Below are 24,906 nucleotides of genomic sequence, written 5' to 3'. Positions count from 1 at the left end.
CCAGGGGGGTTGACTCAGCCTGTCATCCTTTCGAGGTCGGCTAATTGAGTACCAGTACACTGGTAATTCCCTGTTTATCGTAAAAAGGCGACAAACAGGGTTGGCGGCAGGAAGGGCATCCGGCCGTAAAACATTGCTTCAAAAAGGGGACCAAAAAACAACAACCACGGTCCCCGAAAAGGCCAACCCCCGCTTTGCGGGGAAAAATGGCCTCTAAACGGTGGTTTTTATTGCTTGTATCACTCAAAAAGGGGACCAAAAAACAACAACAACCACGGTCCCCGAAAAAGGCCAACCCCCGCTTTGCGGGGGAAAATGGCCTCTAAAGGTGGTTTTTTTATTTTTTTTATTGCTTTTATCGCTTCCTCAATTTCCTTCTCAGTTATCTTCTCTGCCGGTCCTAAAACTGGGTTACTCTCTATGTTGCCATCCCATTCATTCTCTGTATTCAACAGCATTTCCATATATCTTTTCCATCTTCCTTTAATTCCATCTGGGTCCACAACGATTTGTCCCACTTCATCCTTCAAGCAACTCACCCCCATCACATCACACCTCTCTTTCGCTATCTGCTTTGCAATCCTGAATACTGCTCTCTGACCCTCTTCCGAATCCAAGCGTTCTCCGAACATTTTCCGACATGCCTCCTGCGCCTCTGCTACCTCTTTCTTTGCAGCCTTCTCGGCTGCCTTATAACTTTCATGCTCTGCTGTTACTGCTCCTGTACCCTTCGCCTTCTGCCACTCCTTGAACTTCTTCCTCTTATCGTCAATCCTCTTTCCAACTTCATCATCCCACCACCATGTTTCCGAGTGCCTCGGTGGTCCTTTTGTCCATCCACATACCTCACCAACGGCTCCCAACAGACTAGCTTTCATTGACATCCAACCACTTTCAAGCTCAACCACATCATCCTCTACCCTACTCAGCCTCTCTTTTAGTGCCTCCCTTACTGTCACGTCTTTCAACCTCCACACCTTCATTCTCGGTTGGTACTTCACCCGCCGAGCTCTCCTCGCACCTTTCACCCTTATGTCGCAGACAACCAAGTGGTGCTGTGAAACAGCCTCCTCCGCCAGGATCACCTTTGTGTCCCGGAGGTGCCCCCTATCTCGCCTACGCACCATCAGGTAGTCAACGGTTGTCGTCGACCCACCTGACGTGTATGTAACAAGCTTATTATCCTCTTTCTGGAACTGAGTATTACAAATCAACAAATCAGCTCCATCAGCAAACTCCAAAATCCTTTCACCTTCTCCATTTCTCACACCATATCCGTAACCCCCATGAACTCCTTCAAAACCGTCCATACTCCTTCCCACATGTCCATTTAGGTCTCCTCCTACCACAACAACTTCCTCATCTTTCACGTTTTCCATCAGCTTCTCTATCGCACACCAGAACTTGTCCTTCTCTTCATCGCTCCGACCAACCTGCGGAGCATATCCCGAGATCACGTTCACCAAGAGCTTTCCAATCATCATTTTCACCATCATCAACCGATCACTCACTCTAGTCACACTCACCACACTGTCTACAAACTCCTCAGAAAACAGGACACCAACACCATTCACGCCCTCCAGGCACCCTTGCCACACAAACTTGTATTTCTGTCCCTGCCTACCCTTCACCATTCTCACACCACTTTCCTTCCATCTCGTCTCTTGCACACAACATATGTCCACTCTTCTTCTGACCAATACTTCCACCACTTCACCTGATCTCCCTGTCATTGTCCCAACATTCCATGTCCCAAACCTCAGAAACCGATCTCCACTTCGGGCTGTACCCTGCCCATATGTAGTTGTAATTGTCATGGTTCTCTTTTTGAGGCGATGTTTTTATGGCCGGATGCCCTTCCTGACACCAACCCTCTTAGTCGGAATCGACTAAGATGGACCCGCTTTGTCATGAAGATGCCAGTTTTAAAAGCCCGTCTTTCCAGGTTGGAAGAAGTAGACACAGGACCTGGAACTTTGATGTCGCGGTTCTGACAGTGACATTTTGTTATTCCAGGACAGCAACAAAATCACATTTCGTAATACTTCTTGAAGCAATCAAATAATAAATAGTGGTACATGGAAGGAGCACACACAACAACCACAGCTATGGGCACAATAACAGTAACAAGAACAACTACATGAATACAATATCCTTTTTTCGTGTTTCACTTCATTTTACATCCTCATTGAGATTCAGGTTATCCAATATACATGCAATATGTTTGTGAAGTACAACATGCTGTCTTTTCACAAAATCAACAGCAAAGTTATGGTTCGGCACAGGTCGTGCTATTATAATTTTCACTCAAAATGAACAAATGCCACAACAACAACAACAACAACAACAACAACAACAACAACAACAACAACAACGTCATTGTGGAACACAACCCCTATTCAAAATGAGTGCACACTCTTTAAGGAAGAAAACCACACCGCAAGGTGGACCATCATTTTACAACAACAATTCAACTTTGGAGCAAAAGATTGTGCCTCGAACTTGGTTCAAATCTAATAAAATCTCATAACCAGAAAGCATCTGACAAGTCAGGAGACGACGATGGTTCATGAGGGAGCGGTATTCAACGACAAAGGACGGACGACTTTGAAATGGCCGTCCTTTGTGACCTTTAAAAGTCAAAACCGAAATTGAAAATATATAGGAATGAGACCAGTTATAGGAATGTATTATCTGTTATGAGACCAGTTAGCTACACAATACCGAAAATTCGGTTAGATTCCGCCAACATTGAAAATTTGACCTTTGTGACCTTGAAATGTCAAAACGAAGGTTACTGACCTTGAAATGATAGAAAATAATGTATAATCAGTTATGAGGTTAGTTAGCTACAGAATACCGAAAATTCGGTTCGATTCCGACATCTTTGAAAATTTGACCTTTGTGACCTTCAAAGGTCAAACGTCGAAGATTCTGAAATTTGTTGGAAAACTTGTATTTCATGATGTATGTGATAATATAAGATCATGTACGATATTTCACCCTATCAGGAAGCGAACAATGTAATAAAACCATCAAAAATCGACTTTTCTAAATTTCGTGACTTTGTGACCTTGACCTTGGGGTGAAAATGAAAAATCGAGCTCCATGGGGCTAGACATGACATTGGCCTAACCAAATACCGAAACCCCTGTCAGATTCCACCAACTCCCTCGGAGAAGATGTAGCTTGAACTCGATTACCCCCTAAAAAGACATCTTTTTCGGGCGTCACTCTGCCCACAATACGCCCACTCTAGGCAGGACAACTAAATCATGATATCAACCTCCCACCCAAGTTTCATCAAGATCGGATAATATCATCGGGTAGTTATGCTGCTGACAGACAGACACCCATGACGAATATCGTGGTCACTCTGTTTGATAACTCGTGAACCAAAAAATGCATAGCCTGTCAGTGTCGGTTTGTATTCAGACGTCTTCTTCTTCTTCTTCTTCTTCTTCTTCTTCTTCTTCTATATGCACAGAATAACAAAAACAGTCAAAAAAAAAAATACAAAATGTAAATTGATGTTTTATGCAGCCTTGACCTTTGAGCTTTTGATCTAAAAAAAAAAAAAAAACCTTCTACCTTTTGATTAGTGAACCAAGACAGTCACCCGATTTGTAAATCTATCTATAATTCCAGTAATCTCTGTGTGTGTGTATGCGACCGCTGTTTCTCGACAACTACCGGTCCGATATACTTTAAACTTGCCAGGTATATTGCTGGGGACCCGAGGATGTGCCTTTTCAAGGTTTCATATTAATCGGACAATTACTTACCGAGCTATGTCCAAAAAACGATTCAACCAATCAGAGAGCAGCGAGCTATCGCGTGTGCCGAACGTGGCTAACACACTCTGCCTCGGACGGCACATTTGAGAGCGTATTCATTTATTTCACGTTGGCAAACTATGTTGGCGTTAAACTATGTTTTAAAACTAATTAAAACTACTTTGCGATTCATCGTAACTGCGATTCGTAACTGCCGTTCGCTTTGGCTTTGCGAATGGACCAAACCATTTCATGTAAATAGAGGGGGGGGGATTGTCACCGTACTCGCAAGCCGTTCGCTTTGGACCAAACCATTTCATGTAAATAGAGGGGGGGGATATAATTTTAGATATAGATTTTGTACGGGCATGCCCTAGTTCTTCAAATTTCAGATCAATCAGGCGAAAATTGATGATTTTACACAACCTTGATTTTTTTTGACCTTTTGATCTAAAAAACAATTGGGTTGTAGCTTTTGATTGGTGAACCAATTGAGTGACCCAATATGCAAATTCTTTAAATTTCAAGTTAATCGGGTGAAATGTGCCCATTTTGTGACGCTGACCTTGACCTTTTGACCAAATTATTAATTTGCCTTCTCCATATCTACCATATAAAACTAAGTGTGTTGTGTGTTGTGTGTTGTGTGTTGTGTGTTGTGTGTTGTGTGTTGTGTGGTGTGTGTGTGTGTGTGTGTGTGTGTGTGTGTGTGTGTGTGTGTGTGTGTGTGTGTGTGTGTGTGTGTGTGTGTCGCCGTTCATTTGGCAAGGTTTTAAAGGCTTTGGGTTGTGCTTTCGGTGGGATTTGAGAGGTGGCGTTTTAGGGGGCAATCCTTGAACACGACTGTGTGTCAACTAGTTAAAAGACGTTCAGGACCCAAAATACCCCAAGGACCCCAAGGACCCAGAAGACCCCAAGGACCCAGAAGACCCCAAGAACCCAGAAGACCCCAAGGACCCTGAAGACCCAAAATACCCCAAAGACCCAAAATACCCCGAAGACACAAATACCCCGAAGACCCAAAATACCCCAAAGACCCAAAATACCCCAAAGACCCAAAATACCCCGAAGACCCAAAATACCCCGAAGACCCAAAATACCCTGAAGACCCAAAATACACCGAAGACCCAAAATACACCGAAGACCCAAAATACCCCGAAGACCCAAAATACCCCGAAAACCCAAAATACCCCGAAGACCCAAAATACCCCGAAGGCCCAAAATACCCCGAAGACCCAAAATACACCGAAGACCCAAAATACCCCGAAGACCCAAAATACCCCGAAGACCCCAAATACCCCAAAGACCCAAAATACCCCAAAGACCCAAAATACCCCAAAGGCCCCAAATACCCCAAATACCCCAAAGGCCCCAAAGACCCAAAATACCCCAAATACCCCAAATACCCCAAAGACCCAAAATACCCCGAAGGCCCCAAATAACCCAAAATACCCCAAAGATCCAAAATACCCCAAAGACCCAAAATACCCCGAAGATCCAAAAGACCCTGAAGATCCAAAAGACCCAAACATCCCCAAGGACCCAAATGACAGAAGACCCAAAATACCCCAAGCACTCAAAAGACCCCCCCCCCCCCCCCCCCCGCCAGGACTCTGAAGATCCAAAGTATCCCGAAGACCCCAAAAAACGGGAAAAAAAACAACCTGAAGACCCAATGGACCCCCCCAAAAACACAAAAATACCCCGAAAACCCAAAACACCATGAAGATGGTTAAAGACCATGAAGACCCAAAATACCCTGAGGACCCCAAAGACCCAAAAGACTGAAAAGACCCTGAACACCCAAAGAACCCCAAAGACCCAAAATATCCCAAAGACCCAAAAGACGCTGAAGACCCAATGGACCCCAAAACACCCGGAAGACCCAAAACACCCTGAAGACCCAAAAGACCCCGAGGATCCAAAAGACCCAAACAATGCCTCAGACCCAAAATACCCCAAAGACCCAGAAGACCCAAAATACCCCAAAGACACGAAAGACCCTGAAGACCCAATGGGCACCCAACACCCCCAAATACCCTGAAGACTGTTGAAGACTGTTAAAGACCCAAAATACTCAAAAGACCCAAAATACTCCAAAGACTCAAAAACCCCAAGATCCTTAAAGACCCAAAATACCATAACGACTCTAAAGACGCCGAATACCCTTAAAGATCCCGAAAACCCATAAACACCCCGAAGGCCCAAAATACCCCCAAATAACCTTAAATACCCCGAAGACCCAAAAAGACCCTGAAGACTGTGAAACACCCAAAAGACCCCGAAGACCCTAAATACCCCAAAGACCCAAAATACCCCAAAGACCCAAAATACCCCAAAGACCCAAAATACCCCAAAGACACAAAATACCCCAAAGACCCAAAATACCCCAAAGACCCAAAATACCCCAAAGACCCAAAATACCCCAAATACCCAAAATACCCCAAAGACCCAAAATACGCAAAATACCCCAAAGACCAAAAATACCCCAAAGACCCAAAATACCCCAAAGACTCAAAATACCCCAAAAGACCCAAAATACCCCAAAAGACCCAAAATACCCCCAAAGACTCAAAATACCCCCAAAGACTCAAAATACCCCCAAAGACTCAAAATACCCCCAAAGACTCAAAATACCCCCAAAGACTCAAAATACCCCCAAAGACTCAAAATACCCCCAAAGACTCAAAATACCCCCAAAGACTCAAAATACCCCCAAAGACTCTTAAATACCCTGAAAGCTCCAAGGACCCAAATAACCCAGAGGACTTAAAAGACCGACATGTCCCTGAAAACCCAAAATACCCCAAAGACCCCAAAGACACAACACACTCCCCTCCAAATCTTCCCCATAACCCCTCCCCTCCAAATCTTCCCCATCACCCCTCCCCTCCAAATCTTCCCCATCACCCATCCCTTTCAAATCTCCCCCCTTGCCCCCTCCCTCCTAAACGACCCCCTCACCCCTCCCCGCCAAGACGCCCCCTCGCCCCTCCCCTCCTAGACTCCTGCCTCACCCCTCCCCTCCAAATCTCCCCCATATCCCATCCCTTTCAAATCCCTCCCCTTGCCCCTTCCCTCCCAAACTTCCCCCTCACCCCTCCCCTTCAAATCTCCCCACCCTCATTGCTTCTCAATTCCCCCCCTCTCACTCCCCCTCCTCAAAGCGTCCTCCCCGCTTCTTCCCCCTTCAAACTCTCACCTCCATCTCCCCCAACCTTCTGCCTCGCTCTTCCCCCTCCTCAAATAACACCTCATTGTGGCTCACCCAATCACCATCAAACCTTTTGTCCGCCCCATCCTTCCCTTTCTCCGAGCTATTCTGAAATCTCTGACACACCTTCAACAGCTCTCCCTACCTCTTCCACCTCTTCCACATCTTACCCTACCCCTCCTCCCCCCTGTTCTGTATCTGATGCTCCCCCTTCCTCTTCATTAACGGTATGGACCTCAAACATCCGGGGCCTTCGTTCAAACTTAACTGATCTCTCCATACAGGTTGCTTCTGTCAAACCAGACGTGATCTGCTTAACAGAAACTTTCCTCCTTTATGATGTCTCTGATTCCATAGTATCTCTCCCGGGCTACTCCCTCCTCCGGTATGATAGACCTGAGCCTCGTCCTGGAGGCGGGGTTGCTATCTTTATCAAAAACTCTCTTCCTCACTCGCCCTGCACTGCACTCTCTCCACCTCACCCCCAGGAATACCTCTGGCTACGGCTTCCCCTTCCCTCCCACCTCTTGTTCATATGTGTGTTGTTCCGTCCACCAAACAGTGATGACTCCATCTACATCTCGCTGTCTGATGATATGGACCAACTTCTATCTACTCATCCCAACTCTCTCTTCCTCATATGTGGTGATTTCAACTGTCATCATGCCAGTTGGCTGGGTGTGGGTACCTCTCTCACCAGCCATGGCTCCTCAGCAAAGGACTTCTGCGACTCACTGGGACTGACACAATCTGTCAATTTCCCGACCCGGATCTCAGTCAACGGAACATCTTCTCTTCTGGACTTGGTTATGACTAACTTCCCTGAAAATGTCTGCTGCTCTTCTTCTGCTCCGATCGGATCATCTGATCATGTCCTTGTTAAAGTGGACATCTCTCTGACCATCCTCAGGGAGCCTGCTCAGCGTCGACGAGTCTGGCATTTCACTCAGGCCAACTGGCACGGTCTTCAAGCAGCCATCAATCATCTGGACTGGTCTCCCATCTCTACCACCTCTGACATCAACTCATCCTGGGAATTCTTCCAAAGTAAATTGCTCTCTCTCATGCACAGATTTATCCCATCTCGTCTTCAGTTGTCATACCCTTCCTCCCGTCCATGGTACACGGAAGCTTGTGGTGAGGCTGTTGCCCAGAAACAACTTGCCTTCGTCTCCTGGAAAGCAAATCCAACGGAAGGAAATCTCATTTCCTTTCACAAAGCCCGAAACAAGTGTGTGTCCACCCTCAGGAGAGCCAGGAAACAATATCTCTCCGTTCTCAAGACCGAACTCTCTTATCTGTCTCCCTCTTCCAAATCCTGGTGGCGTCTGGTCAAATCCGTTTCTGGTGTTTGTTCCCCCTCCATCCCCTCCCTTACCTCAAACGGCTACACAGCTGACTCCGCACGTGAAAAAGCTGAATGCCTCAACTCTGTGTTTGCCTCTAAATCTTGTGTCCCAAACCCATCCCTCTCTGTACCCACCATACCCAGTCGTACCCTGCTGCTCCTGGACTCCGTGTCCTTTCCTCCTGACAAGGTGGAAAAGTTTCTGTCAACCCTCGACTCTGATTCTGCAACTGGACCCGACGGCATCAGCCCACGGGTCCTAAAATCCTGCTCTGCTGCTCTATCTCACCCTCTCTCTGTTCTCTTCACCCTCTCTTTTGCTCAAGGTCAACTGCCATCTGCTTGGAAATCAGCCAACATCACCGCTTTGCACAAAAAAGGTGCAAAAACAGATCCTAGCAACTACAGACCAATCAGCCTTCTCCCAATTATCAGCAAAGTCATGGAATCCATCATTGCTTCGGATATGAAATCTTTCCTCTTCTCCAATGGCTTGATCTCTGATCATCAATTTGGTTTCAGACCAGGTCACTCTACTCTGGACATGCTGCTTCTGCTGTCTCAACAATGGATGGAGGTCCTCAATGCCAAACAGGAAATTAGAGCTGTCTCCCTCGACATATCACGTGCCTTCGACACGGTCTGGCACCCCGCTCTGCTCACCAAACTCTCCTCCTTTGGTATCCATGGAAATCTCCACGCATGGCTGGCGGACTTCCTCTCTAGTCGTCGTCAACGTGTGGCCCTGAATGGGTTTCTCTCATCTCCTCTTCCTGTTCAGGCTGGAGTTCCCCAAGGCAGTGTTCTGGGCCCCGTGCTTTTTCTGGTCTTCATCAATGATCTCTCTGACTCTCTCGAAAATCCTCTCTATCTCTTTGCTGATGACTCCACTCTCTGCCGCTCCATTTCTCTTCCCTCAGATCGGCAGTCTGCTGCCTCCTCACTCTCTGAAGACCTGGACAAAATCACAGACTGGTCAAACAAGTGGAACATGTCTTTCAATCCTGACAAATCTCACACTCTTACTATGTCTCTCCGAAAAGATCGACTGGACAACCCTCCCATCTACTTTCTCAACAATCCTCTCCAAGAAGTTCTGTCGCTCAAGATTTTGGGTCTCACTATCTGCCATGATCTTTCTTGGGAAAACCACATTTCCAAGCTGGCCTCCAAAGCCAGTCGCCGACTGGGCATCCTCCGTCGTGCGAAGTCCTTCCTCGGCACACCTGAGCTCCTCACCACATACAAGGCTTTCATCCGCAGCTCAATGGAATACTGTTCTCCCCTATGGGCCGGTGCTCCTGCCTCACACCTAGCTCGGCTTCACGCTGTTGAAACCAAAGCTTTCAGAATTATTGTAATCTCCCGCGATGAAGCTATCTCTGAGGGCCTTTCACTCACTCACCGCAGGCAGGTAGGTGGTCTTTCTGTCTTCTACCGACTCCTCTCCGGCCTTGCACCCCCAGCTCTCTCTGTGCTCTGTCCCCCAAATATTCCTACAGGTCGCACAAGATCTGCCAGCAACCCTCTGATGGTTAAACTGCCGAAATCTCGGCTCTCTGCTCACCTTCACTCTTTCATTCCTCTTTTCTCCCGCCTCTGGAACAAACTCCCTCACTCCCTTCAATCCCACTCCTCCCTCCAGGTCTTTAAAACAGCTGTTCACCACCATCTCTTATCTTCCCCCATCCAAAACCTTGATCTTTTCTACCCCCGCTAATTCACCCCAGATCCACCTTGTTTGAAATTCCAACTTCTTTCCTGGAAGTCCTGGCAGTGTCCATATGTTTTATACCTCTCCCACCGCCCCCCTTCCCACGCCCCCCCCCCCCCCAAAGCCCACGCCCTCTCTCAGATCTCTCGATGTCTCCATGTCTCTCGGTCCCTGCTCTCAAATGTTGTGTTTGTGTCCTTCCCCCTCTCTCCCCATCTTGTCTACCGCTCCCTATGTTATATGTTTTTTGTGTCGGTTTGTCTTTCTGTGTGATTAATGTTCGCTCTTTCACGAGCCTCGACCTTGTATACAAAAAAAAAAAAAAAAAAAAAAAAAAAGACACGAAGACCCATAAAGATCCAAAAAAACACAAAAACCCAAAAGACCCTGAAGACCCCAACGAACCTTAAAGACCGAAAAGAGCCCGAAGACCCAAAAGATCCCCATTACTGAAAGGATCAAAAAGACCCAGAAGACCAAAAAGACCCCAAACAATCCAAAAGACCCAAAACACCCCAGAGCCCCTTAAAGACCCTGAGGACCCCCAAATTACCCCTAAGACACAAAATACCCTGAAATACCCCAAAGATCCATATTGAGGACCCAAAATACTCGAATGACTCAATCGACTCAAATGACTCAAAAGACACCGATGAACCAGAAGACCCAAAAGATACAGAAGACACTGAAGACCCAAAAGACCCCAAGAACCCAAAAGACCCCAAGAACCCAAAAACCCAAATGACCCAGAGGACACAAAAGCCCCAAAAGAAGAGTAATTATGCCTCTGACATTGGAATTGTAGACGGTGGCTTGCAAACTGAGCCTCAAGGTCGGTATACAGAAACGGTATTTTTTTTTTAATCAAAAATAAATAAAAGGCACAGGGAGGTGAAATTTGCTGCACATAATGTGCAATGCGCACAGAGTAAAACTTGTGTTCATTTATGTCAGTGGGATATCAAACAAATAAAGATGATATAAGCACCCCGACACGAGGCACAGACCCCAGACTTTGGCATGTTCATGTGGCTGCACCGTCAAAAACTGTTCCAACCCATCATTTTTGACGGGTTTTATACCAGTTATCATAATAAAGCTTAAATGAAATTTTGATGACAAAACTCAAATGGTAAATTGAAATTTCAGGTCAATTTGATGAAAATTGATGATTTTATATGACGCTGACCTTTGACCAAAATTATAAATTTGACCTCGCCGTATTATCATTACTAGGGCATGCCCGTACTATATCTATATCTAAAATTATATCCCCCCCCCTCTATTTACATGAAATGGTTTGGTCCAAAGCGAACGGCTTGCGAGTACGGTGACAATCCCCCCCCTCTATTTACATGAAATGGTTTGGTCCATTCGCAAAGCCAAAGCGAACGGCAGTTACGAATCGCAGTTACGATGAATCGCAAAGTAGATTTAATTAGTTTTAAAACATAGTTTAACGCCAACATAGTTTACCAACGTGAAATAAATGAATACGCTCTCAAATGTGCCGTCCGAGGCAGAGTGTGTTCGCCACGTTCGGCACACGCGATAGCTCGCTGCTCTCTGATTGGTTGAATCGTTTTTTTGGACATAGCTCGGTAAGTAATTGTCCGATTAATATGAAACCTTGTTCGCTCTTTCGTTGACATAGACACAAGAACGCTCGTCGTTTGTGTCAATCTTTGGTCCCCATGTACTGTCTTTCCCTCGCGGTCCCCATGTACTGTCTTTGTCTTTCCCTCGCGGTCCCCATGTGCTGTTTTTGTCTTTCCCTCGCGGTCCCCATGTACTGTCTTTGTCTTTCCCTCGCGGTCCCTATGTGCTGTCTTTGTCTTTCCCTCGCGGTCCCCATGTGCTTTTTTTGTCTTTCCCTCGTGGTCCCCATGTACTGTCTTTGTCTTTCCCTCGCGGTCCCTATGTGCTGTCTTTGTCTTTCCCTCGCGGTCCCCATGTGCTTTTTTTGTCTTTCCCTCGCGGTCCCCATGTGCTTTTTTTGTCTTTCCTTCGTGGTCCCCATGTACTGTCTTTGTCTTTCCCTCACGGTCCCCATGTGCTGTTTTTGTCTTTCCCTCGCGGTCCTGCTGTCTTTGTCTTTCCCTCGCGGTCCCAATGTACTGTCTTTCCCTCGCGGTCCCCATGTACTGTCTTTCCCTCGCGGTCCCCATGTGCTGTTTTTGTCTTTCCCTCGCGGTCCCCATGTACTGTCTTTGTCTTTCCCTCGCGGTCCCCATGTACTGTCTTTCCCTCGCGGTCCCCATGTACTGTCTTTGTCTTTCCCTCGCGGTCCCCATGTGCTGTTTTTGTCTTTCCCTCGCGGTCCCTATGTGCTGTCTTTGTCTTTCCCTCGCGGTCCCCATGTACTGTCTTTCCCTCGCGGTCCCCATGTACTGTCTTTCCCTCGCGGTCCCCATGTGCTGTTTTTGTCTTTCCCTCGCGGTCCCCATGTACTGTCTTTGTCTTTCCCTCGCGGTCCCCATGTACTGTCTTTCCCTCGCGGTCCCCATGTGCTGTTTTTGTCTTTCCCTCGCGGTCCCCATGTACTGTCTTTGTCTTTCCCTCGCGGTCCCTATGTGCTGTCTTTGTCTTTCCCTCGCGGTCCCCATGTGCTGTTTTTGTCTTTCCCTCGCGGTCCCCATGTACTGTCTTTCCCTCGCGGTCCCCATGTGCTGTTTTTGTCTTTCCCTCGCGGTCCCCATGTACTGTCTTTCCCTCGCGGTCCCCATGTACTGTCTTTGTCTTTCCCTCGCGGTTGTCAGCTCTTCCACGAGCCTCGATTCAGTATAGAAAAAAAAAAAAAAAAAAAAAAAAACCTTGAAAAGGCACATCCTCGGGTCCCCAGCATTATACCTGGCAAGTTTAAAGTATATCGGACCGGTAGTTGTCGAGAAACAGCGGTCGCATACACACACACAGAGATTACTGGAATTATAGATAGATAAAGCATTGGTGAAAATTTGAAGACAATAGCTCAAATGGTAAAAAGTTACAGCCCAGACACACGCCCAGACAAACGCCCAGACAAACGCGCACGCACGCACGCACGCACGCACGCACACACACACACACACACACACACACACACACACACACACACACACACACACACACACACACACACACACACACACACACACACACACACACACACACACACACACACACACACACACACACACACACACACACACACACACACACACACACACAACCCCATCCACTGCCTTGCAGGGGACAGCCTCATAACCAAATTATCAATCTCGAGGAAGACACTTTGTCCATGAGACCAATGCGTTTGTATAGTCTTTTATGAGGACGTTCCTCAAGGAGTCTCACCTGTCCTGAGCGCTGTGAAGCAACGTCCCAAGAGGACCAGGCAGAAGTGGGGAAGGTTCAGCTGTCTAATTTGTAGCTCGAGCGACAGTTCGGCTTCCCACTCGTCCACGACTCCGAGGTCTTCCGGCCCAGCCACCACCTCATTTGCTCGGGACGTCGTCGAACCGGGAAGGCCAGGACCTTCACCACCACTGCTTCAACATCACGACAAAAATATAAATACAAGCGTTAGTCAGTAACATCCTCAATCTCAGTCATGTATAGCTAACATCCAGCCACCCCCACACACACCCCAAACCACCCCCCCCCCCAAAAAAAGAATACACTTACCAGGATTACAGATAAATAAATATGTCCCCCTGCCCCCAAAAAAATTCCACTCAACAGGATTACAGATAAATGCTTCCCCCCAAACCCCCCTTAAAAAACAATACACTTACGAGGATTACAGATAAGTTCCCCCTACCCCTCGCTAAGCAATCCACTTACCAGGATAACGGAAAAATTCCCCACACCCCACTCAAACAATCCACAAACCAGGATTACGGATAAATACCCTGTATGTGCTGTGCTGTGTTGAGTTTGCACCAAATGTAACGTTTTGCATTTAGGCCAAGAGTTCCATCTTGGTTTAGTCAGAGCACAAAACCTTTTGCCACATAGTTTCAGACTCTCCGGAGTGTTTTTCTGCATACCTCAAACGGGACTCAAAGTGGGCTTTATATGCTTCTGTTTGATTAACAGCTTCCTTCTTGCCACCCTACAGTACAGGCCAGACTTGTGGAGTGTTTGGGATATTGTTGTCATGCACACAGTGACCAGTCTTTGTCATAAAGGCCTGTAGCTCTTTCAAAGTTGCCATTGGCCTCTTGGTGGCCTCTCTGATCAGTCTCCTCCTTGCTCGGTCATCCAGTTTGGAGGGACGGCCTCATTTAGGCAGGGTCTTGGTGGTACCATACACCTTCCACTTCTTCATTATTGTATTGACTGTGCTCCAAAGGATAATCAAGGCCTTTGAAATATTTTATACCCATCACCTGATCTGGGCCTTTCCACAACTTTATCCCATAGGTCTTTTGAAAGCTTATTGGTGCTCATGGTTGAGTCTTTGCTGTGAAATGCACTACCCAGCAGAGGAAACCTACAGGAAACAACTTACCATCCTTTTATTCTGAAATAATCAAAATCACGACAATTTAACATAGGTGGTGGCCAATTATCTTGATATGTGATTTTTGAAGGTGATTGGTTACACCTGAGTTCATTTACAATTGCAATTACAAGGGGGGGTGGACACATATTATATTTATTATACACCAAGATATTCTCGTTTTGTATTTTTAATTAATTTCCTGAAATTTGTAGAATTTGTTTTTCACTTGGAAGTCGTGGGTTACGATGTGTAAATAAAGGTGGAAACAAGTACAGAAATATTAAAAGTACACCGCCCCCATGCCAAATAAAGAAATAACATCCTCCAGCACGCGGCATCACAGGGGCGCCCGGCATTGCCGTCATGCAGCACATAGAGACAGTATTGGGAGGGAGAGATGCACAATAATTGATTGATTAGTTGCGTAATTAAATAAATAATTGATAATAATCATAAGATAATTAAATTTGTAATTACTTGGCTAATAGCATTGAAACCACCAGTTAAAACACCAGCTAAACCATCAGTCTTTCATCCGAAGCTGTAACCTTTTGAAAATTAATTGAATAACTAATTAATAAAAAATTATATAATTAATTGATTAATTTATTAATCAATAAAATAAAAATATAATAGATTAGAATATAATAGGAAATATAATAGAACTTAATTAATAGATTATAATTAAGTAATCAATTAATCGATTAATCAAAAAACAAAAATACCATTTTTGAAAAAGCTTGCACTCAACATTGTGTCGAAATCTCAGCTTCTTAACTCAAAAGATGGCCAAGATATCGCCCGGAAAACAAGAAAACAAGAAACCGGAGTGAAAACTGAGTACTCCCTTTCAGCACACGTCATTGCCGGACCCCCTTCGGTGCCTGGCGATGACGTGATGCAGCGCCTGGAGATGGAATAGGAAAGGAACGGTGTACAAAAGTCTGATTTAATGCAATTTAATTCCAGGCTATAAGATAACAAAAGGTGAAAATTTTGAAAGGTGGTGTAGACTTTCTATCGGCACTGTATAACAGCAACAACTCCCTCAAACAAAAATCACAACCATCCAATCAAACAAGAACAACAACCCCATAACAATGCAAAACAAAAATTTACAAACTTGAATTACTCAAATACATGAACCACCAGGAACTTGCCTCGAAGAGGACAAATCTCCGTCCCGACCATCACCACGTGGCCGCTGGTCCAGCTGTCCTAAAGTGGAGGGCCGAGGGCTCAGAGCACCCAGAGAAAGATCCCTTGATAAAGCTGAACCCGATGAGCTTGACAGTGAGACGGTGCTGCCATCCAAATCTGCACCGATCCACACACTCAGATCAATTGACATTTCGGGTCTATCAAAACTCAATCAAATAAACACAAGTCCCCTAAACCGACTGTTAAGCGAGATAGACAGGGTGTTCCAAAAAGACCCGGCCAACTCTGGTTGTTCATATATTTAAAACCACAAATGATACAACAATACCCTTTGGTTTATATGATACAGAAACTCGTATAAGGTTTTGTGCACACCATCAATACACTTCAACGTGAACTCCATTTGTCGTGTGCAGGACATAAAGGTGGTACACAAGCTATTGCCATGTTCGGTTCAGCATGTTTGCATCCACCAGTGGACATGCAGCTGTTATCCGAGAATGAAAATCCTGCAGGTTTTCCACCTTGGTGTTGTGGACAAAAACTTTGACAAACTCCCACAGAAAAAAAAGTCAAGGGGGATTATGTCTGGTGATCGTGGGGGCCAGACGGTTGGTCCATCTCAGCCAATCAAGTGACCTGGAAATTCTTCATTCAGAATGGCTCAAATGACAAAGGCCCAAAGAGGGGAGTGCTATCCTGTTGAAAAATGATATCAGGTTGCAGGTCTTCAATCTGTGAGAAGGGAAATCTTTCCAACATGTTCATGTAAATTGTTGGTCACTGTATCCTCCGCAAAGAAAAATGGACCCACCATGCGGCCATGGAGAAGGCCACACCACACATTGACCTTTGGACTGCCACGTATGTGTTCGTTGACCATGTAGAGATTTTCAGAGCCCCAGATCCTCACATTGTGTCTGTTCACCTTCCACGACACATGAAAGCAAGTTTTGTCTGTGAACATTACCTTTTTCAGGTAGTCTTTGTCATCCTCTATGGGACTGAGCATCTACAAATCAAACACCTTGCATTTGGGTCCGCCATTTGATTTGAGTTATTGCAAAGTCTGCACCTTATAGGCATAAAGCTTCAGTATTTTATGGAAAATCTTGTGTACAGTGGCGGTTGGTAGTCCCACTTCTCTGGATGCGCATCAGATCGATTTTCTGGAACTTTGTTTAAATGATTCACACACTTGCTCAACGTCTGCTGCACTTGTGATTGGCAGTTGTCAGAAACAGCAAAGTACGGTCGACCAGTCTCCTTAAATCACTTGTACCACTCTCTGATACTGGTCCATGATGGCGGATTTCTTCCATACCTTGTACTGAAATTACGCTGAACTTGCGTGTCAGATCTCGTCCCGATGAACCATTTGACGCATTATGCTTTCTCCTGTGGAGTCGTTTTACAACCTTTTTTCAAAAAAAACCCTGAAAACCTGAATATAAAGAAACCTTTATGAGTTTCTGCATCATATAAAACAAAGGGTATCGTTGTATATCATTTGTGGTACTAAATATATTAACAACCAAAGTTGTCCAGGTCTTTTTGGAAAACCATGCACTAACCAGTGTGGGTAACGATGATGTTTCACGCACAAGACCTTCACAAAGCAAGAGAGAGAACGATAGATTGACCGAATGTACATATTTACTGTTGTAAAAACCAGAGTTACAACATTGGCTCAGTTCGTGAGTTTAATCGAAATAGATCCCGAGCAATACCTGTAAAGAAAACCAGCGAACATCATATCAATATTCAGCATTCATCTGGATCAGTAATGGGTTTTCAAACGAGCACAAGCAAGCCTCGAACAAAGTAGTTGTACGTACCATCTATTTAAGCACCTCCGTAACATACAGTAAATGTCACAGGAATGATCATTGCGCTGGATGTCCGAATTCTTATAACTGCCGCGCAGTTTTTTTTTTTTTGTATACAAGATCGAGGCTCGTGAAAGAGCGAACATTAATCACACAGAAAGACAAACAGACACATAAAACAAATAACATCGGGAGCGGTAGACAAGATGGGGAGAGAGGGGGAAGGACACAAACACAACATTTGAGAGCAGGGACCGAGAGACATGGAGACATCGAGAGATCTGTGGGAGGGAGAGGGCTTTGGGGGGGAGGCATGTGAAGGGGGGGGAGGCATGTGAAGGGGGGGAGAGTTGACAGAAGTCGCATCGTCACCTGGGTTCAGACTTAGACACAATTTCACGACATTCTCCGCAGCGTTAAAACTACACTACCCCTAGTGGTGAGAAACAAGCTAGCAAGCTATACAGCAGTATAGAAAACTTAAGTTAGCAGATGGTTACATAAAGCAGCAATTCATGTCAATCCCAGCCGTAGCGATCGGGACGGCGAATTTCTCTTCCGGCACGAGTTCAATATGTGTCAGGAGCTTCAGCCGCAAGTCCGAATTCCCCCACGTCGGGATAACCGCCTATCTCAGGTGACGGCGGCGGCGCCTCAATGCCGATTAGGTCGGGCGTGTGCGGGGGCGAGATTGACGGTGAATTCCCTATCAACGGATCCCCCAGGCCAAGTTCCGGCCGAACGGTATCCCCGCACGGAGCAAGATGACGTACCGAAACTGTAGACACTCGTCCATTTGGCAGCAGCACTCAAGTTTGCTCGGGATTGGCTTGGAGGATATGAACCTTGTCGACGAGCGGGTCATATTTACTTTGGCGAACCACGTGTTTGAGGAAAGCCGGTCCGGGCTCAGCTAGCCAGCCCGGCAAAGGTCGGACACCTCCTGAACGGCGCACGGAACGAAACAGACGGTCGTGAGGGGTTTGATTGGCAGCGGTGCACAATAAAGTCCTGATCGAGCTTAACGCCCCATGTACCATCCAGGTCCATCGGTCCAGTCCTAGTCCACGGGACTTAAGGCCCAGAGTAATGGCCTTCCATATAATGCCATTAAATCTTTCCACCTGACCGTTCACCTGAGGCCTGTACTGAGTAGTATAGCTAGAAGCTATGTTTCGCTGGAGCAAAAAGGTTCTCACATCCTGGGACAGAAAAACAGCACCTCGATCGGTGTGCACGTAGGCCGGATTCCCCAACATGGTAAACAAAATCTGCAGACACCGTATAACCGTCACAGTGGACATATCGCTGCACGGGAAAGCAAAAGGGAATCTGGAGAACTCGTCAACTATCGTGAGAAGATAGCGAGAGCTACCCGAAGCCGGTAGGCGAGGGCTAGCAGGTAGACACAAAGCCGGTAGAGGCCCATTGAAGTCCATTGCCAATCTCTCCCATGGCCGAGTAGCCTGGATCAGCGTACCCATCCGGGGGCTGTAGAAACGAGGTTTGAGTTCAGCATAAACGGAACACGTGCAACATAGCTGACAAATGTCCTCAGTAGAGTAGGGCAAATTGCAAATTGCGACTGTGGACATAATGAGCTAAACGTGTCACACCGGGATGACAACGTTTCATGAAGAACACGCAGATCCTCAAAGGAAGTGAGACTCGCACACAGCGCTGGTCGTGATAATGCATCCGCTGCGAGATTATCCCGCCCTGGGCGATACCTGATGGTGCAGCAATAATCTGCTAATTCTATCCTCCATCGAGTGATTTTCTCGTTCTTAATGCGCTGGGCATGGCGCGTGTCATACATGAAAGCGACACTCTGCTGATCAGTAATGATCTCAAAACGTTTGCCAAGCAAATATGGCCTCCAACGCCTAATAGACAACTATGGCGTATGCTTCCTTTTCGACAGACGACTGTCGTTTCTCTGCGGAGGAGAGAGTCCTTGAAAAGAAGGCCACAGGTTGCCCCCCTTGAGAGAGCGTGGCAGCTATCGCGTGGTCCGACGCATCGCTTTCCAAAACAAAGGGCTTGCTTTCATCGATAGACGCCACAGCGGCGCCAGCTATGTCTGACTTCAGGCCATGGAAAGCGACCTTGGCAGCAAGACACATGGGGAACACTTTGCAATCAACAAGAGGATGAAGCTTCTCAGAAAAATTTTGGACCCACTGTGAATAATGTGCAAATAGCCCGAGAGCACGCTTCAAGGAAGCAAGATCATGTGGCGGGGCCATGTCGAGCAAGGGTCGCAGTCGCTCCTTGTCTGGGGTGATCGTGCCTTGGGTCACGGTGTACCCCAGGAGATCTATCGTTCGAGCGGAATAGTGACATTTAGCCTCGTTCAGAGTCAGGCGGTACTTGCGCGCAACCTCGAGGAAGCGCTGCAGATTAGCATCATGATAAGCTTGATCGTACCCACAAACCATTAGATTGTCTAGGTAAACAAAGACATCTGTTAAGTGTTCCTTCGCAATGATGCCATATATGGCCCTTTGAAGGCATGAACCCCATTTGTGACCCCAAAAGGCAAACTAGTGAACTGGTACAACCTCTGTCCGGATTCAAACCCGGTGTAGATGCGATCAGCCTCCGCAATTGGAATCTGATGATATGCGCTGCGGAGATCTAAAGTGCTGTATACTGAGTACTGTGCCACCTGACGAACCAGGGAATCCAATCCCGGGAGTGGGTAGGCGTCCAATTCCGTAAACCGATTATTCGTCTGTGAGTAGTCGATTACCAAGCGCTTGCGATGATTTTCTGTCTGGACTACCAAAACTTGAGCTCTCCAAGGCGATCGACTAGGTTAGATTATGCCCTCCTTTAGGAGTCGACTAGTCTCCTCAGCAATAAATTGCGTGTCAGCACGTGAGTAGCATCGCAATTTAACGGCAACCAGAGTGCAGTCAGGAGTCAAATTGGGAAACAGCGACAGGGGTTCAATTTACATCCCGGCCAGAGCACACACAGAAAGTGTTGTCACCACCAAATTCCATTTCTAACCGACAATGACGGAGAAAATCGTGTCCCAGCAATACTTCGGCACATAACGTTAGTAAGACCATTAAATGCACATCCGGAAACATTCGGCCATTCATCACTGGCTTCAGTCGGCATTCCCTTTCCGTACACAGCCAAAGAGCTTGGGAAGCCATTAAAATCCGGCGTGTTGTCCCAAGAATCGGCCAGCCATGCTTCTGGACGAGTCGCTTGTCAACATAGCTATCAGTAGAGATCGTGTCGATCAAGGCGTTTGCCATCTGTCCCTCAATCATAACTGGAATAACAGCGTAGGACAGTCCAGACGGCCCGGTAATTGCCGAGTCACCCAGAGGGGGCGATCGAGCCACGCGCTTGGGCCCGACGCGGGCCAGCGTCGAGCGTGGAGCCTATCGAGCCCCAGGCGATGAAAGGATCCCAGTCAAGGTCGCTCGAGGCGCCGATTGTCTCTCTGTCGGCGAGATGATCCTAGTCAAGGTCGCATCAGCCGCGCGAGGCCCGCGCGGGGAGGTGATCCCGGTCAAGGCCGCACGGGGTGCCGATTGTGCCTCGGGCGGTGAGAGAATCACGGACAATGTCGAGCGAGTTCGCCAGCCTCGTGACGAGCGGCATACCTTTGCAAATGTTACAACAGTTATTAATTGTTGTAAAAACCAGAGTTACAACATTGGCTCAGTTCGTGAGTTTAATCGAAATCGATCCCTCGCAATACCTGCAAAGAAAACCAGTGAACATCATATCAATATCCAGCATTCATCTGGATCAGTAATGGGTTGACAAACGAGCACAAGCAAGCCTCGAACAAAGTGGTTGTACGTACCATCTATTTAAGCACCGACGTAACATACAGTAAATGTCACAGGAATGATCATTGCGCTGGATGTCCAAATTCTTATAACTGCCGCGCAGTGGACAGAAGTCGCATTGTCACCTGGGTTCAGACTTAGACACAATTTCACGACATTTACTGTGGCCAGCAGATATCAAGTACGGCAGCATGTTTTCTACTTCAGTGAGGTGCTGTTCCCACTAGGCAGATCTCTCAACTTCCACATACCTTTTAGTAGGAGGACCCTGTTGATGTACATAAACCAAAGCCTGGCCATAAATAAGGGAACTATGGCGGACAATATCTCTCATAGTCTTCATGTTTTGGACAGTTTTATTCATACTTGCTCTTCAATATTTCACTTATCTTGGGCAAATTTTGGATCTTTAGCAATGATGACATTTATAATTTGTTACGGCCTGAAGCACACTAAGCCAAGCCTTCAATCACACTGTCTTTATTTATGGATTGTCAGACGAAAAATCTCCTCCTACACATAAAACAAAGAAGGGAGAAGAGGGAAAAACCACAGTAGGCCAGTCCAAGAATAGGCAGGTCCAAGAGTAGGCAGGTCCAAGAGTAGGCCCAGCAGTAGGCCCCAAGGCAGGCCCAGCAGTAGGCCCAGCAATAGGCCCCAGGGCAGGCCCAGCACGAGAGGGTAGGAGGAGGCAAGTCCCCGAGTAGGCCCCAAGGCAGGCCCAGCAGTAGGCCCCAGGGCAGGCCCAGTTGTAGGCCCCAGTGCAGGCCCAGCACGAGAGGGTAGGAGGAGGCAAGTCCACGAGTAGGCCCCAAGGCAGGCCCAGCAGTCGGCCCCAGTGCAGGCCCAGCACGAGAGGGTAGGAGTAGGCAAGTCCACGAGTAGGCCCCAAGGCAGTAGAGGTACGGCAGCAAGAGTTCGATCAGTCACCCTTCAGGTGGAGAGGCGGCTGCAGGGGGTTGATCCGGCATACCCTTCAGGTGAAGAGATTGCAGCTGGAAACTCTACAACACGTGCAAAGGCACTCCGCCATGAGCCCTCCTCCATAATGGCCACTCTCTCCTCTGAATCACCTTCCTGGCCCCTCCCCTGCCCCGCAGCCAATCATAGGCTTTAAACACATGGACCTAACCACTTGGTCTAACTCACTGGGGGGTGGGGGGGAAGGAAGAAGAAAAAGGCCACAGACCGTAACACCTCCCCCCCCTTAAAGAAGAAAATTTTACCCCAAGAAAAGTTTTCTTTTACAAAGGCAGGTTAGTCTTAACCCAGCATAAACAGTGCAATGAACAAACAGCCACCTCTCATTGTGACATTTACAGGCATCATGGCTAATATGCAGGGGCATGAAAAATATCTTGAGCTCGAGATAGAGCATCTGCAATGACATTATCTTGACCCAAAATATGAACAATTTTCAAGAGGTACAGTTGTACTAAAAGCCCCCATCGGTTCCCTCTCAGGGGCTTGCAGAGCAACATTGTCTAATTCGCTAGAGTCATTATCTTGATGCTTTATATGACCGACCAATTGGCCGGCCAAGGTCAGCCTCACGCTCATAGTACCTTTTAAGCATATTAACATGGCACACCCGGCGGGGTTTCCGTCTGTCATGGATCCGCACCACGTCGTTCACCTCACCCAGCTTTTTTTCGACCAGGTAGGGACCGCTAAACTTCGCCATTTTGGGCTCCCTAGGCAGAGGTAGTAAAACTAGCACTTTGTCTCCAGGCCTAAAGTTACAAGCTGTCGCATTCAGGTCAAAACGGGCCTTCATTACTCGCCGAGATACTCTCAAATGTTCCGTGGCGACATTGCAGGCGGTGGCAAGTCTTTCCCGGAAAGTACATACGTAGTCCCGAAGGTTAGGGTTCTCAGTCTCTTCGAGGAATCTCTTTCACTACTGGGAAAACACAAACCCTATCGACAGCCAAATCATTTCCGAATACGAAGCTAATACCCTCTATGGGGAGAGTGGGGACTATTCCTACCATCACGGGTCCTGTGACCAAATCAGACTTCCTGTTCACCCTATGTAAGGGGACTGGGACATAACGACCTGCAATGCCCTGGATTAAGGCACTCGCTTTCCCTGAACTACTAGAAGTCAATGGTAAAATATTAGACACCATCAACGACTGGGCTGCCCTAGTATCCCTCAGAATAACTACGGACTTGACTTTCCCGTCCCAAGACACTTGGCCCTTTGACACAAAGGGTATATAACGGTCCTGTACGGAGCTCGTAAAGTCCGCAGTATCCTCAGCCTTAACTGAAAAGGCACGATCATGGTGGCTGTCCACTTTGGTTCAGACCAATGCAATAGGTCTAACGGAGTCTCCCTGCTTCTCCTCCCTTTGCAATTTCCAACAATTCGACTTCAGATGTCCCCTCTGTTTACAGTAATAACACGTGGGGGCCGGTCCCCGGCGAGATGCCTGACTCGACCACTCAAACTGTCTACCCAGAGACGGCCGCACCAATGGACCCCTATGGTCTGTCCACTCCCCCTCTGACCGGTCCTCACTAACCCCCTTCTTGTTATCCCAGGTCGTACCATAATGAGGAAAACCAAGGCCTCTCTTATGGGTAAGTTCATAATCATCTGCACCAACACCAGCTTTTTTCAACACACCAACCTTATGATCCCGTAAGGTGTGTCCTAATCTCCAAGGGGATACTGTTCCCTAAACTCTTCCATCAAGATAACCTCCCTGAGATTACCATAGGTCCTATCCACTTGCAGAGAAGGATACCACCGATCAAAACTCATTTCCTTCTCCCTCGCAAATTCAACAAATGGCTGCCCAGCCTGTCTTTTTAAGGTTCGGAACTTCTGCCGGTATGCTTCCGGAACTTGCTCATAGGCTGACAACACAGCGATTTTAACAGCCTCATAATTCTCCGACTGATCCTCCGACAGAGCTGAATACACTTCCTGGGCTCTCCCGACGAACCCACTTTGTAGTAACAGGGTCCAGTATTGTACGGGCCACTAAAGACATTTTGCTATCTTTTCAAAAGACAGAAAAAACGTTTCCACCTCCTCCTCGTTAAACTTGCGAACAGGCCTAATGTTCCGAGCCACATCAAAGGAACGGGGGAGATCATTTTGACCCCCACCTGAATCGATGGAAACCAGTTGGGCCTATCCCACCTGAATTTCTAATTTTCTTAACTCAAACTCTCGTTGCCGTTCTTCTTTTTCTCTTTCAAACTCTTTGCTTTTATTCTTTTTCTCTTTCAAACTCTCATTGCCTTTCTTTGTCTTCTAACTTTAGTCGGAGCTGTCTTTCTTCTGATTCTATGCGGGCTAACTCCAAGGCTTCACTCCTCAATTTTACCCACGGTTCTAAACGCATGCGACTGACAATAGCCGAAACAATCTCCGCCTTTTTCATACCAGATGTCCCACTAACCCTGAGATGATCAGCTACAGCTCATAACTCTACCTTACGTAACAGTTCTACATCTTGCACCGATAGCCCCTTCTTCTCCACAAATTCCTTCACTACAAAATCCATCTCCTCAGCCATGGTGTACGACTACAGTAA

At 46.9% G+C, this 24,906-nt stretch overlaps 1 protein-coding gene across 1 annotated transcript in view; it reads right to left on the bottom strand.

Annotated features, from left to right (window-relative positions):
* RTTN (rotatin) overlaps positions 1-24,906 on the bottom strand; it is a 362,213-nt gene that overhangs the window by 271,712 nt on the left and 65,595 nt on the right. Inside the window, exons 9-10 of the mRNA XM_078776353.1 lie at positions 15,702-15,858; positions 13,389-13,579 (exon numbers count right to left, since the gene is read on the bottom strand). Of these exons, the coding sequence (XP_078632479.1) occupies positions 13,389-13,579; positions 15,702-15,858 (348 nt within the window). The remainder of the gene's footprint in view (positions 1-13,388; positions 13,580-15,701; positions 15,859-24,906) is intronic.

The sequence above is a fragment of the Myxine glutinosa genome, chromosome 1 (assembly GCF_964187855.1).
Source record: "Myxine glutinosa chromosome 1, kmMyxGlut1.1, whole genome shotgun sequence".
NCBI classification, from domain to species: Eukaryota; Metazoa; Chordata; class Myxini; order Myxiniformes; family Myxinidae; genus Myxine; species Myxine glutinosa.
The sequence above is the reverse complement of the archived record's forward strand: the minus strand, read 5'-3'. Positions and strand labels throughout refer to the sequence as shown.